A 16314-nucleotide genomic window follows, 5' to 3' on the forward strand; every position below is an offset into this window, starting at 1 on the left:
TCCTTAATGGTATGAATATTTAAATAGAAGTAGCACTCAGATAAAACAGACCTTTCTAATACTTACGAATGTCTAGGATCTCCAAGAAAAGCTAGCTTAAACTACTTCAGTCAACTTGTTACACTCTATGAGCTTGCAAGTGAGTAGGTTTAAACTATTGATTAGAATGGGATTTTTAGATCATCCAGATATATTTGTTTTTAGGTTCTCTTTCAAATGGATGAAGAAAAGTTTGTTTTATCTCAAATAAAAAGTATAAATGTTGTGTAACACTCACATAATCACATCTGTCCCTGAGACCTGTAATACTGAGTTCCACTTCCAATTCTGCCATTAATTTCTGTAGGCCAAAAAAATCTCTCTAGATTTCATTTTCCTTACTTGCAATATTAAGGAGTTTGATGACTTTCATTGTTTTAAATTATTATATGATGCTGACATCTATGTAAACATGCTTCATTCTCTCATTCTTATTTTTAAGAAATTACTTTGAGGACATAAACCAAACAGGAAGTTCTGAATTTCAATTAGCATAAATTGTAAGAAACAATGGTAATTACATTAAGCACAATATAGTGAATGTATCAGATACAATTAAATATACCTAGAGCAACATAGAATAATCTCATTCTTAAAACACTGTAGGTCAATTAATAAATAAAAGAATCAGGTTTATGTTTCAATAATCAGGTTCACCTAAGGGTGTCTGCCAAAGAAAATGCTGGAACCTGGGTTAGACAGTGCTTTATAACTCAGATAAAATGGGCCTGTGAATTTACAGAGGATTGAGCAGAACCTCTTAGTAGTAGGGCTTTTCATCTATGCCAATCACCTTTATCTGTGCTAGTTCCTATTTTTCAACTTCCCTATCCAGTTCTACATCTCAGCCATTCCTTTTGTTTTTTAAATATCTATTTGAAATTCTACAACTCCCTGACTAATCCGAACTAAGTTTCTTTTCATACTACCATTAACCTCTACTCTAAGCCTGCTGTCCTCATAATCCTCTTAAAAATGTGGCAGTTTCCTAAACATGTACTTGTATATGAAAATGGCTTCAATATATATGTGTATGCACAAACAGAGCCAACAGCCATCTTCCAAATATTGGTTTATAGCCTGGCTTTATCAGAATATCTTGAGAATACTACCAGAAGTACAAATTCCTAGGCTTTACACCACAGCTCCTAATCAGCATCTCTTAAAACAACTTTCCCATTTAGATGAGAAGGCAGTTGAGGGTACCTCATAAATGGCAATACTGTTTTTTCCCATTTAAAAAGTAATTTTTTAAATTTTTAAACATACTATCCTTGGAAGTGCTTTGTCTAAGAAAAATGAGGAATTATCTACTTGTGAAAGAATACACAAATGGATAAATATGTAAAGACCTCATCATATTAGGATTGTTTTCACTCAGATGAAAGCTGAGCTCTGCACTCATGTATATCACTGTACTATTTTCCAAGGAACAACAACAAAAAGTAGTGAAAATAAGATCTAGGGGAAATGTTATAGTAACTTAAGCAAGGGTAGGGTGGCAGTGTTCCTAAGCAATTCCGAGGTGTCTATTTGTGAAGAAACAACTTATATTTTATAGAATCCAAAATTCACTTTTCTTTTTTCACATTATCTCTGAAATCAAAATATACCACCCAACTGACAGCATCTTACAACTAACTGGCAGCATTTTTCTTCCTTCGTAATAACAAAAGAATAGCATGTCCTACAATCTATGTTATTTTAGATCCAATAAAGTACTATAAACACTAATTCTTCTCTTGTCATAAAAGACAGTTCCTCTAAAAACTGCAATTAGGAAAAAATTTGTTAGTCGGTTTGCATTTCATGGTACATGAAAGCAAGGAATGTATTCTATTTTTTTAAAAAAGCTAAAATTATTAATTCAAGTTACTACCCCTCACTCTTTCTCCAAGCTAGTCAGTCTTGACTATCACCAGTACCCTTACAATTAACAACTGAAAAAATAAGACCCAACAGAAAATGTACTCAAGAGTACCATATATGCAGTCACTGTCTTCTGGGCTTCATCTTTAAACTAAGGCGTAGATAAACTCCAAGGCTCCTTTTGGCTCTTAAAGTCTAGGATGCTAGAACTTTAATTATTAATAATAAGCTCAGCACAAAGTTTCGCATTTCTTCTTCTCTACCCAGTTCCACTGTGCAGTTCAAAATTAGCAAGTCATAAGAAAGTGGTCAGTGTGTTTGTCTTGTTTGTCAAACTATGACATATAAGGAAGAATGAGGCTTAAAAAACAAAGTAGATCTTTGGGGAATAAGATGTTGAAAAATTCACCAGTACTCTTAAGAGTTCACAGGAGAGAATGATCTTAAACCACTTTCTGCTGTAAACCTTCCACTTGGTGACACTAAAAATAATGTGATTTTATTATAATCATTACCTACTTGTGAATATTTATTTCAAAAAAGTATGTAGATTATCAATTTGACTTCTAAGACCTATTTTATGCTTATTTTTCTAGCCTTTTCACATTTAAAAAAGAAAAAAGAAAATGAGGAAAAGAAACAAAGGGAGGAAGAAAGTTAAGACTAAAATCTGCTTAGTGTGAGCATTTAGAGCCTCTAAGCAGCTTATCAGTGGGTACCATCTCTTACATCTCCATGGCTTATCAAAGTGCCTAACACAAGGGATTTCTGAAGTGAACTGCTTTTGTGGACTGGTAGTACACAAGTACAGATATTATCTAGTGAATCCTTAATTATAGTTGGCCAAATCATAATATCCAGTTTTGACATAATTAAGCAGAACTTGCTTTAAAAAAAAGTCACAATAATTAAAAAGCTCACAGTTAATTTTACTCTAACACCTGCTTAGAAGAAGGCTTTAAGAACTGAAATGGTTGTTTACTAAAAATCCTAAAAGATAATTTTTAAAACAGAATAAAGGAAGTATATAAGTACCTAAACTTTTGTTGGTTCTTAGCCTTGCCTTACTAGGGAAAAAAGGAGGGGAGTGAGGAAAATAAGACCGGGAGACTATCTGAGCAGAGGGTAGATAAGGAAGGTAGATAATTTTTAACAAGCCTGGAATGAGTCTTACAGAGTAATTTCATTGTTTTTTAAAGGCCAAGCCCAGCTTTTGATGAAGACAGCAGAAAGGATTCCATTCCAAGAAGCCAAACACAAAATGTGTAGTTGTAGCATTTGCAGTTCTGCTCTAACAATGGATATTCACAGACAGACCTCAATATACTTTTCATAAACCACCACTCACATTCTTATAAAATACACTACCATTCTGCTAAACTATGGGAAACAGGTTATTGGCACCTTATGATTAGTCATATATTAATTATTCATGTGGCTCAAAACTACCAAAATAAAATAAAAAGGGCACCAGAAAGCAAGCAATGATAATTACCTCAGTTAAAGCCCCTGTCTCCACTACAAAACTGCCTGAGGCTTGAGTTACTTAAATAATAAAGAATCTTTCTTCAAAACTATAAATATATTCAGCATTTTGAAAAACCAGTAACAAAGAAAAATGGTATAAGATCTCTGTAACTTTTAATTTCTAAGATATCCAACTTTTTCCACTGGGTTACAGTCTTATGAGCTCTGAGATTTCGACACATCCATTCTAAAACTAAAATATATTTTAAAATAAATATCATTTACTACTTGTCTGTATCATGGATTTCTATCCTTTAGTAGTATAGGTTGAGGATACCTTAATTTTAGTTGCTACTAAATTTTACTTGAAGTTGATGAGAAAAAACTAGCAATGACAGTGATACCTAATACTAGGAAATTTTGTTACAAATTTAAATTTTGGTAAAATGTAACTGGCAATTGGTTTCTGTCTTCTGGCCAGTCCTGCAATTTTAAATGGGTATACTAAAATTCTTATCTTCTGTGGAGGAAAGGAAGAAACAAGAGGCAACCCTATTTGGAGAAACAGGAAGTTAGAAGATGGGTACCTGAGTTACCAATATTTTTCCAGTTCAACCTCCCTGGATTTGGTTGATGATACAAGCACCATCAATCCTAAAATTCTTGGAATAGTTGCTGTTTTCCCAGAAGCTCCAAGATCCAGAGTTGTCACTATGAATATTTAAGTGAGAGGAAACTGCCACAACTAGGCAGTGCCATACAGGGACATTCTGAGTGGCCCAGCAGGACTCTAAACTCTTGCTAGCAACATGCACCGACCTGCCATGGTCACTTCATCAAGTTCATAATAATGCAACTCTAAATTTCACATGATGGAATTTTGGGGATACTACTTATCCTTTCATTGTATGGTTCTACTGTACCACTTCTCCCAGTAAGACTTCACATCCACACTTCACATTTCTCTTTTCCTGTGTTCAGGTCTTTCCTCAACACCCTCTTCTGAATGGAGAAACTGTTGGCTAGTTTTCAAGATTTCATTATATAAGACAACTAATACTTACAGAACACATTTATAAACTTAGGAACAACAAAAGTATACTACTTATATTTAGAATCAGAAATGTTCATGTATTCCTATGCTACATGACACCATTTTTTTCAGTCACTTATAAAATGAATTCATTAATGATATCACAATATCCCCATCATTAAGTTTTTAATCTATTATTTATTTTAAACAGCAACCCAACTTACCCGAACAAGTGCATTCACTAATGATATCACAATATCCCCATCATTAGGTTTTTAATCTATTATTTATTTTAAACAGCAACCCAACTTACCCGAACAAGTGCATCATCTATAATATGGTCACGTCTGACTTTGAGTCTCAGATATGGATTCAACTGCTGTCCCTGAACTAAGCTGTAGAGAACAGTGATTCTTCGTTCACTGTACATGCGAATTCTGTTGTCATAATATAATCCCAAATTCTTTGTGACAGCATTCAATATAAAGGGACATGTCATAAAAGAGAATTTGTTCTCTGTTTCTACTTTGAAAAAAGTATAATCTTTATCCATTTCTAGAACTTCATTCAGTGGTTCATTAATAAACTCTTCAAAAGGGATAAGTGGTTTTCGACAATCCAGAGTTTTAACACCAAGTTCTGTTTCCAGTGGGTCCACTCGAGGACCTTTCTTGTTTCTTCTTTCCTCTCCCAAAAGCTCCTGAAGTGTCAATTCACTGGACTCAGGGATGGGCTCTTCATCATCTTCTTCATTGTGATTTGTGTCCACATCCCCTCCCACTACATTTGCATAGTAAACCATTTTCAAGCACTTCGAAGCAGCAACAATGGAATCATCATCGTTCACTAGATTTCGACTGTTAAATTCATTGCTTATGACTTTGTAAGTAATAAGTTGCTGAAATGTTTCCATCATTCTCCGAATCTGGTCTGCATTGTATTTAGACCACAGTCTAATCAGTTTTCCTTGGGCTGCAAGGGGTAGCTTGCTCATTGCTTTGCAAAATAATGGCAGAGCCATTTCCAGATATTCAGGACTGTGGAGATTTCTGTTCTCCATTACAATAATGAACAAATTCAGATAATTAGGATCTCGGGAGTATACATTGTGATACATCAAGTCACATTCCACATTAGGTGACAAATATACAAGTGCATTGAGAAAGGCAGTTTCTATTTTTTCATTAGAGAGCAATCTGGTATAAACTCTTCTAATGGCATCAATATCCACAGATACATCATCAGGGCCTAATTTTTGTAAATTGTTGTCTCCCTGTGAGCTATCACCTATCCTCGAGGAAGATGCTTCTGAATCTTCTTCCATAGCAGCAGCAGAACTTGCAGCTTTTTCCTTTTCATCTTCATCCTTGTCTTCGTCCTTTCCTTGAAGAGATTTTAACTCTTCTTTGGTGTGTTGTTTGACTTTACGAAAGCTCTGTACCAGTGCCTCGGCACTAGAAAAAACTCTTCCAATAACACGGATTAAAGGTGAATAATCCTCTCTCTCTCTACATAATTCAAGAATTTCATATACCTTCTCTTCTGTTAAGTAAGTCACATCTAGAAAATCAGAGAAAAAAGAGAACATTTACTTCCATAATATGCATGTTTATTTTGTTGTTATTAAGTTCTAAAAGTAAAACAGCCAAACATTCTGGACTCAATATCATTTATGATTTACAACTCTTAAAGAAAAGAAGTATCTAATACTTAGATTCAGCACACAAAATATAACACCTACCTATTTTCTCGATGAACTACTAACACCAACAACCTCACTCATTCTTTCACATTCTTTCAACAGTACATAGCTTTTAATGAGGTCATGAGAGTATAAACTCTCTTCACAATCAACGTATCTATTGACGTGTAGCTTTAACTGTAAATATGAACCAATATATCATGTGCTGATTCACCATAATACATTTCCTGTGACTTCACTATAGAGCAAAAACACTACTACTCTCCTGAGAGGCTTCATCCTTGTTTCACTACTGTTCTCAAAAGACTAAGGAAGGCAAGGTTTTAAAAAAAGTTCCTTCAATATCATCTTTTGGAAATGGCTCTTTTCATACTTTCGTATGTATTAAAAGTAAACTGGTTCTTTTTGGGTCCACCTAGTTTGTTCCAGAGGGTCCATTCTGTGGGTGATTGAAAAGAATACACCATTTCTCATAAGCTCTTAAGTTGAAACTGCCATCTGCAGCCAGGAATCAGGTACCTTACAGAGTGACAGAAAATAGTTTTTGGGCAACGAAAAACAAATAGTGGGAGGAAGGCAACTTATGAGCAGACAAGTAGCATAGAGACTATGTAGTCAGCAAAATCTATTTCCTCTTCCTTCTGGATACAAAGTTTCATCACATTTCCCAACTTTCTAGGGTGTTATTTTCAAGCCAAGGCTTTCCCCTTCTGGCTAATGAATGAAAGATATTTTATTTTACAGGTAAAAACAAATGATATATTTTGTATACATTTTGTAAATTTCTAGAGATTATATTGGTCAAACAACATAATGCTGAAAAGTCTTAACCCATCCCTTGAATCAATAAAGGGACAGACTTGTCATCATTGGATCAAATACTTAAGCATAATTTTAGATGTACATAATCTAACCTTCATTGTGTCAAATATACCCTCATACATGTACTGTACAACATATAGAATTTTTAATACGATTCTTACCTTTGTTTTAATACATTTATTTCACAGTAAAAGACAATATGAAATGTAAATGATAAATGAATGAATGGCTTCCAAAGTTGAACCACAAAACTTTTATCACACCACTAATCCGATCTGTGGCCCAGCTACAGGAGTGCCAACACCTGTATAGTTTCTTTTATGAGCCCTAACTCTTTCAGAATTAATTCTCAGGTTTGTTCTATTAAAAATATTTAAATATCTTTAGTTAAACATCAGTAATTGCTCCTCAAGAAGCATAAAACCACTAACTGGAAGCCTATTTCTCATTATTTGAATTGGAAAATTTTATAATACCTTCTTAGAAGACAATGCAAAACCCCTAATTTCCTAAAATGTAACCAAAACACAGAATATACTTATTATAAATAACTATCCTGTTAGGACATAAAACACTTAACTTCCTTATCATCATATAATAAGGTTGTTAACAAAGACTCCTTCTGCATGTTGTAACAGAGCCTATCTCAGGGAGATCAGCATTCTAGACCCACATAGCCTTTGTTGATATGTCATGCTTTCAGAATATCTTCAAATGATTTAGACAGTTATAATCCAATCTAGAATTTACCTGTACTTTTTCCACCTAGTGTTTTTAATATGTTGAATTGAGTTTTTCAGATATATATACATGTGTGTGCATATGTATATACACATATATATAAATTAGTCAAAAACACTGCAATAAGATATAGATATTCATACAGTTTGGTTATCAAGAAAAAAGTGTTCTAGTAAGACAATATTAAATGAGACATTTTTGTAAGATTTACGTGCATATTTTGTAATAAATGTGTGTTCCTGAAAATATTCTTAATTCATAATATTTCACTTCTAAAAAAGTCCTATGCAAAAAGAGTTTGGGGTCAGCCTATTCAATCTCTATACAACTTTGTAACTATAGCTAACAAACATAATTAATAATCAAATAAAGGTACTAGTGTAGCTAAAACATCTAAAATTTCTAATAGAAATATACCACAGAATATTGCATATAATACAGAACACAGCAAAAAAAAAAAAAAAAAAAAAGAGGAGGGGATGGTAGCATATTAAAAAAAAGTGTAAGGAAAGGTTGAAACTACTAAATTATGTAGCCTTGAGCAAAAAAAGGGGTCATAAAGACTGAAGAGAGTCACATAATAAGCACCTCTAAGATGAAGCACATGGCCAAAAAGAGGATCAGTACATCCATTATGTATCTTATTCCCTCATAGCTGGCTACATTCATCTGTTCCAGCACACTCAACATTCAGCAACTGGTACTCTGTGGTGTACACCTGCTAGAGCAATGTGTATGCTAAAGTTAATGCAGCTTCCATATTATATGGATTGACAACATTCACCTATTTATCCAGTGTGTAAACTAACTCATGAAATAGAACTACACATTTTGAAGCAACAAAGCTGTCTCAAGTGATGAAAACAGTTTTATTGTGGAAACAGAGTACAGGTTAAAACACAATTCCATTTCACTAATTCATTTAAACTTGACTCCAATGATGTTACTAAAAATTTGAAAAGCATTCTTTAACTTATATATGTCTTAAAGAAAAGCTTTCTCTTTTAAAATACAATTGTCTCTGATGGGGTTAAGCCCTGGTAGTCATTTGGAAATTTGATTACATTACTGATACTAATTACTTTCACTGAAGCAAAAAAAGTTTAGAGTTTAGAATGAAAAAAAAAAAAAAGTTTAACAATTCTGTAACATAGGACCATTTAGAAAACAAAAGACTTGAGTGAAGAATGTCATTGGTAGGTCATGATTCATGGCAGCAGGAGTGCACCAAATGTCTAGAAGGAGGGTGAGGGTGAGCAGGGTATGGGGAGAACATATTAGAAGAAAAATAGAATTATCTCTCATATCACCATTACAAAATTTTGCCTTGCCTTCAGAAATGGGAAAAAAAAAAAAATCACTGCTTCCTTTTTCTGCTTCTTTCACCACACAGTCCTGTAGTCCCATAACTCATGCCAGATATTTATTAGTCCAGCTATTCCATAACGTAAGTCGACTTTGTGGCTTAGTTTAGGAGATTAACTACCACTTAATACATTTTTACTAGGGGAAATTTTTAAGTTCCAACAATCCATTAACAAATGAACTTCTGTAGTATAATCTGCTTCTAATTAGCAACCACCAGACAAGTAAAATGTAATTAAGTCATTAATTCAATTTTCATTCCTGTCCTTTACCACAATAAAAAATTGGTTACACTGTACTATCATGTCCTGCTGTCACAAAATAAGGAAAATCAAACAAAAACTCACACATTTAAATCTCTATTATGCTTTTCAGTCAACAATTCTCAATTAAAAACAGAACATCTTACCTTTAAAATCAATTCTAGCTCCTTTCCTGTTCATTTTTATCTCAGAGCAGGAGTTGTTAGGGGTACCTTTCGAGTTCTCAAGGTAAGCTGAGCTTGCTCCTTTCTTGGAGGGATGAGGATCACAGAGTTTTGCATTAATTTTATAAAGCTCAAGGGCTTTAATAGCTGCTGCATTGTTATCCATACGAAGAAAAGTTGGACAGGAAGCACAGAACTCATTCGTGCAGGCCTCATTTCCACAGCCCTCAGTTAACTGGTGGTAGTAGCGTTCTATTAGATGCTTTGCAGCTGCTCGCTTCCTGTACCAAACATTCAAACAACAAGCACAGTGATTAGTACAGCACTAAGGAATAAAGCTCAACAGATCATTAAGGCAAAAGTTAGTCAAGCACTGAAGTAATAAACCTGCATTATTAAGATGATAGGTAGAAAGTGAAGAGACACTATTTACCCATAAATTTTGGCTAGTGAAATATTCAACAGCTACTTCCTAAGATATTACAATAAAGAATGCCAATGCATATTGAAAGCACTGTTTTAACAGAGTATGGTTTCCTTTGGTTAAAAAGGGGGAGAGCTTGTTTAATGGTATATGTGCTTAAATTGTTTAGCACAATAGCTGAAAAATCACAAGGTTTATGGCTAAGAGTTTTATTACTTTATCACTTTAAAAATTAGCATTAAGAAAATGAGTCTATTTAAAGCATCAGTCCAATTTTCTTTACATAATCACCATTTTGTTTCAATAGTTTGCGAATACTTGATTTGTAATTAACATAGATTATCTATTTGGAATAGAAATTATGTTTCCCAATTATCAACCACATGGGAGATTTAAAAATAAATTTATACGTGAAATATCCAAAGCTAGTGCTATACTACAAGAAAGTACCTTTAAAAGTACACTATATTAAACCTAAAACTTGTCATTAAACCTCTTCATTAATTACATATCATAGGAACATGGGATATTTTAAGTTCCATTAGGCAAAATCTTAACTCCTGTTACTTGTGAACTTAAAGTATATAGATTAATGTTCTATTATGGCTGTTCTAGCAGAGCAATCAAGATGACTGAGGAAGGGCTTATCTGAACAAGCAAGAAAATGAACTTACAATTATCTATCTCTATGGTTTATTAACTCTAAAATTCCATGCTCCTACTGATGACATGAGATTACCATAATTTAAGTAGACTACTGGATCCAAAGAAACATAAGTCATAGCTATTCTTTTTGGCCCCAAATTCACAAGTATGGAAATAAAAACTACAAAGAATCGAAACAATAGGAAAAAATAATTCACCTAATTTTCAAAATGTTCATACAATTATCCTACTAATGTAGGACTTAACTGCCAATGGCACTAGAGTTTACATCCTGTTAATCATGAGAAGCTCAATAAACTAACAAGGCAACAAGTAGATAAGGAGCATACTAATAAGTCCAATTTTGTCTCAAAAGTAGAACTTTGACTCTAAACCATGAAGATAGATGACAAAAACTGATAAACACATTCAATTCATTATCGTGCTTATATTTTTCAAAAGTTACAAGCAAATTTACCACTCACTGCATGCAAATAGGAAAAGAATCACAAATCATACTTAAAATTGTATGAACATGATTTAAGAGATATTTTATTATATATGTAGCAGTAACAATCCCACTTTTCAAAATTAAAAAATATTATTCCAGATATATCATTATGCAAAATATGAAAGTGACAACATGTAAAGAAAGGGATACGTAGAATCTAGATGATTTAAAAACATATACTGGCATTCTTCAATAAAGAATGACAGTTTAATGCCATGTTCTCCAAACTGCAGATTTCCCCAGTGAGAAATGCAAATAGACATTTCCTTTCTGGAGAAAAATTATGAACGTGTATGAAAAGTCTTAAAATAGGGGATTACTAAAATGAATTGATATAGAGTTCACACAATTAAATAAATAAAAATTGCCAAGATCTGAATTTGGCATGGAACGGTCTTCCTGAAACATCACTAACTGACAAACGACACTTACAAAGTAGCAGGTGTAGGATGAACCCATTGTTGTTTCAAAGTGTTAATAGTCATTTTCCCTGGGTGATGTGATAGAATGAGTTTTAAAACTACTTCCACCTTTTTGATTCCAATTTATTTTTTCTATAATAAGCATGCTACTCATATATTAAAAATTAATAAATATGAATGGGGAAAACATTAGCAGTTTTAAAACTTCATATACGTGATTTGAAGGGCCTCAAAGTTTACTAAATTATCCTTATGATTTTGAAAAGATTTTCACAGTCAAAATACCAAAATACTCTAGATATTTTTTAAATAACTTCCCAAACCTGTTATATACATAATACTCCTATCTCTTACTGCATAAAGGAGTGTGAACAGCGAAAATAGGGCAAGACTGAAAAATTAGAAGACCTGCATTATTAGGTGCCAGCTCCCTCTGTCTCTAAGTAGCTACACAATCATGACCAAATAATGTTCTGGGCCTCAGTTTTCTACCTTGAAGAGTCCTTTCAGTACGAATTTTTAAGTTATTTTATGTAACAGGGAGGTCAGCAAGAAACAAACAGTTGTTGAATGCCTGATAACAAACGTATTAGAGAAACTGCTAGGCACTTTGACGTAGGTTATCTCATATGAATCTCATGACCTTGAGGATTAACTTTGACATAGGTTATCTCATTGAATCCCATGACCTTGAGGAATATCTTCAGTCCATAGTTAAAGAGAGAAACAGAACTCAAAGAGTCAAATCATGTACCCAAGATCATACAGATCTAAGAAAGTACAGAACTAGGACTAGGAGTCCCAGAGTCTTTCAGCTTCAGAATCTAAGTCATTTCCACTATACTGTTTTGCAGAAGGCGATTCACTCTGAAATAACTAATTCTTAACATTAGCAGTTCTGAAAACTTTTATGGAAAAAAAAAATTCCATAAATAATGTGCAATTGAAAAAGAGTAAAAACCTTCTGAAAAATCGTAATTTGAACCTCACATTTGTGCATATCTGGTACCACACGGGTAGACTAAGTTTCTTCAGGAAATGATACCACTGTATTCTGTAAAGTTGTTATGTCTCTAATTTGTTGAGGACTTATGTGCTAAGCACTTTATAGATATTCCCACTTTAGAAGGCAATAAACCTTAACAGCTAAGAGCTCGTGCTCTGAGGCCAGACTGCCCAAGCTCACATACTAGCTCTGCATTTTATTAATTATGTGACCTTGAATGAGTTACTCAGCCTTGCTTTTGTCACAGTTTTCTCGTCATTAAAATAGTGGTGTATATGTAAGAATTATCATGTTCTGAGAGAATTAAATGTGTTAATAAAAATGAAGTGCTTAGAATACTGCCTGGTGCATATTAAGCACTATGTAAGTGTTAGCTGCTATGACTGTTGGTGTAATTGTTATTATCACCCTCATAAGTGTATGAGTTAGCTATATTACCCCCCATTCTGCTCATGCTGAGAAGAATTGCATAAGTCACACATTTAATAAGAGATTTGAACCCAGGCTTGACTACAAAATTTGAGCTTTTAATATCATTAAAGGGAGGATTAAGAGTAGCCTGTTCTATTTGATCTGCTTCTCTACCCCAAGATTACAAATAGCAGCTACACTGATGAGACAGGACTAAACGAAGCCACACCAGAACCTCCACATAAATGGTGGAATCGAGTATAAGTATTCTTCTTTTTTCCTCAGTCTCATGACACCTTAATTATCTGAGTGCATCTGTATCTCCGCCTAATTTAGGGCATATAAATGGCATATAAAATTTAGAGCACATAAAAGGCCTCTAAATTGGAAAAGTATACACTAATACTGATTTTTTGGTATATTTCCTGTCCAAGGTTTAATCCCTGTTACCATAGCAGTCATCAAATCATAGCTCATGTCAAATCTAGTCATCTGGTTTTTTATAGCTGTCAAGTTTAGAATGTTTTACATTTTTAACTAGTTGAAAAAAATATGAAAAAGAATAAACATTTTGTGACATGTGAAAATTATATTAAATTCAAATTAGTGTCCATAAAGTTTATTGGAGCAAAGCCAACTTCATTCATTCACATATTGCCTATAGCTGTTTTCACACTGCAATAGCAAAGTTGAATATTTTATGCCTGCAAAGCCTAAAATAAATACCACCTGCCCTTCACAGAAAATGTTTCCCAGCCCTTAATTTAGAGTCGGTTCTCTCTGCTCTCCAGTGGCCCTTCCATCTCATGACTTGGTCTCTTGACTCTCTCTTTCCCCTCAGCAAATAAATGCAATAAAATATATGCCTTTCCCCAAATATTATTAAAGAAAAGAAGAAAAGGCGAGAGGGACAAAAGGAAGAAGAATGTGAGGAAAAAGAGAGAGGACAAAAAGGCGAGGGAAGAAAAAGAGAAAGAAAGCAAAAAAGAATAAAGAGAGGCATTTCCCTGACTAGGTCCCTTTAGTGACACTTTATCAGCTGTTCATAATCAAAATTCCGAGGAGTTATAGCTAACTTCTTATAATTTCCTCACAATTCACTGACTTTTCTTACCACTCAAAAAACAAAGTACTTTACAATATATTGATTTTTAAAATAAAACATGGTTTTCTTATCTAGACACTAGTGAAGGTCAAGCAAGACCTTCTAGTGAGAGAGTTTAAAAGTTAAAGTAGACACATGAAAATACTTCTCTGCTTAAAATAGAGAATACTTTCCATTTATTTATTTCTATGACTGAATTAGTGAGACAGTCCTACAAATAAAGGTTCTATGGAATAAATGATATTCAGAAGACCGGAGTTTACTCTAGACAATTTGACAGCAATCATTTTAAAAATGGTTTCACCTTGGAGGGAAGTGTACTGATATCAGCAATTCACTTTGAAATGCATTTAAAAAATTAAGATGAATTGATGATAGAAAAATGGATATGTGATAAAGCAATATCAATATTAATGGCAGAATCTAGGTGGAAGTTATATGGGTGTCAGCTGTAAAATTATTTCAACTTTGCTGCATGTCTGAAAATTTTCATAGTAAAATGTTGGGGAAACAGCACTGTTATTATATTGCAACTTTCTAGAAAGGATGTCAATTGGCAGACAGAATGGTTTAAAGTACCAGTGGCAGAAAAAAGAAAAACAATTTCAGTATTATCAGTGGCACTAATACTATGTGTGTTGATTTATAATTTAATTTTTGGAATAGTCTAGTACTTACCAAAAAAATGATTATAACAATACTGATAAAAATAAGAGTTATAAGTTGATCATAACTGTACACAACAACTTAATTTACCTGTCAGAGACACATATACTAAGAAAATATATTTAATGTTCTTATATAAATGGCAAACTTCAGGGGTCAGAACCACTGAAATGGCTGCCACCGATATAGGAGGAAGAAGCTGAAAAAGATCTTAAAATGAACTTAAAAGATGGCTGGAATACAAGAAATGAATACAAGCACTAAGAAGATGAAACCACAGAAATAGCAGCTGTCAGAAAAGTGAAGATGTGACAGTGAACAAAAAAGATTGGAATTAGAATTAAAAACAGTGACAGAGCAAAAGAGAAATAGTAACTGTGAGATACAACATAAAAACTAATGGTGGATAAAGTACAGAATAATAAAAGAAGATTAAAAAAGGAAAGATTAAAAGGAATGTGTGACATTGAGTAGAGTGATCTTCATTGAAGATGAAGTAAAATGAAGACGTGAGGAATCTAAAAGACATATGAAACCGAAACAACCCAAGGCTTACAAATGTAAGAACCACTGCTTAATGGTTTCTCATAAGTGGATGTCTCTTTGTTTCTTCTAGGATGGTGCCTTTGTAAAAACTCCACTCCATCTCTCAAAGTTATTTTTAATGCAAAATTTGTGAAGAGTGAGCAATGGTATCCTAAATAGCCCTAGGCCTTGCAAAAATAGATCTAAAAAGAGACATCTGTGACACAGCTATATTCAGTATGAGCTAGCATCTGTTACAACGGGATCATGTGAATTTATAAGCGTATTTCAAGACTGAACCTACAACTGTAAATCCATTAGTACCACGAACCAACCAAAAAGGCATTAAATATATAACAAGATAGATTTCATGAAAAAAATTTAAATACAAAACATTATTTTTAGCTGTTAGAAATATGAGTAACATAATAATGACCATCTAGGAATACTTTATTAACTTTTATTATACTTTTAATGCCCAGAGTGCTTTTTATATGGTAAAAACAAAGTAAAATTACAGAACTAAATATATACATAAAATAATCATCTTTAAAAATAAAAATGCTTTTTTAAAAGTGTCATATTTCAGTTAAAAAAAGGAAGAAAAATCTCAAATCAACTAACTTTACACCTTAAGGAACTAGGAAAAAAAGAACAAATTAAACCCAAAGTTAACAGAAAGAAGGAAATAATTTAAAAAATTACAGCAGAAATAAACAAGACAGACAATTAAAAAAATAGGAAAAAAACAAAAGTAATAGTAGATGGTTTACTGAAAAAAATCAACAAAATTGGCAAACTCTTAGCTAGACTAAGAAATGAATAGACTAACAAAAATCAGAAACTAAAAAGGAGACATTACAACTGCTGCCGCAGAAATAAAAAGGACCATAACAGACAAATATGACAATAATACTTCAACAAATTTGATAACCTTTGATAATGGATAGACCCATAAAACCTATTAATACTGAATCATAAATGAAAATTCTGAATGGACCTGTAACTAATAAAGAGATGGAATCAGTAATAAAAAACCTTCCAACAAAGAAAGTCCAAGACAATAAGGCTTCACTGAGAATTCAACCAAGCATTTCAGGAATTAACAATAATCTTTCTTAAACTCTAAAAATA

General features: G+C 33.1%; 1 protein-coding gene across 12 annotated transcripts in view; it reads right to left on the reverse strand.

The window, feature by feature from the left end:
- UBE3A (ubiquitin protein ligase E3A) overlaps positions 1 to 16314 on the reverse strand; it is a 104853-nt gene that overhangs the window by 20757 nt on the left and 67782 nt on the right. For 11 of the 12 annotated variants that reach the window (XM_069466700.1, XM_069466701.1, XM_069466696.1 and 8 more), the window contains 2 exons: positions 9448 to 9746; positions 4722 to 5968 (listed from right to left, as the gene is read on the reverse strand). In XM_069466700.1, coding sequence (XP_069322801.1) covers positions 4722 to 5968; positions 9448 to 9746 — 1546 coding nt within the window. The remainder of the gene's footprint in view (positions 1 to 4721; positions 5969 to 9447; positions 9747 to 16314) is intronic. The other variant, XM_069466705.1, reaches the window with a different exon arrangement.

This window comes from Eulemur rufifrons, chromosome 3 (assembly GCF_041146395.1).
Source record: "Eulemur rufifrons isolate Redbay chromosome 3, OSU_ERuf_1, whole genome shotgun sequence".
In the NCBI taxonomy this organism is placed as follows: Eukaryota; Metazoa; Chordata; class Mammalia; order Primates; family Lemuridae; genus Eulemur; species Eulemur rufifrons.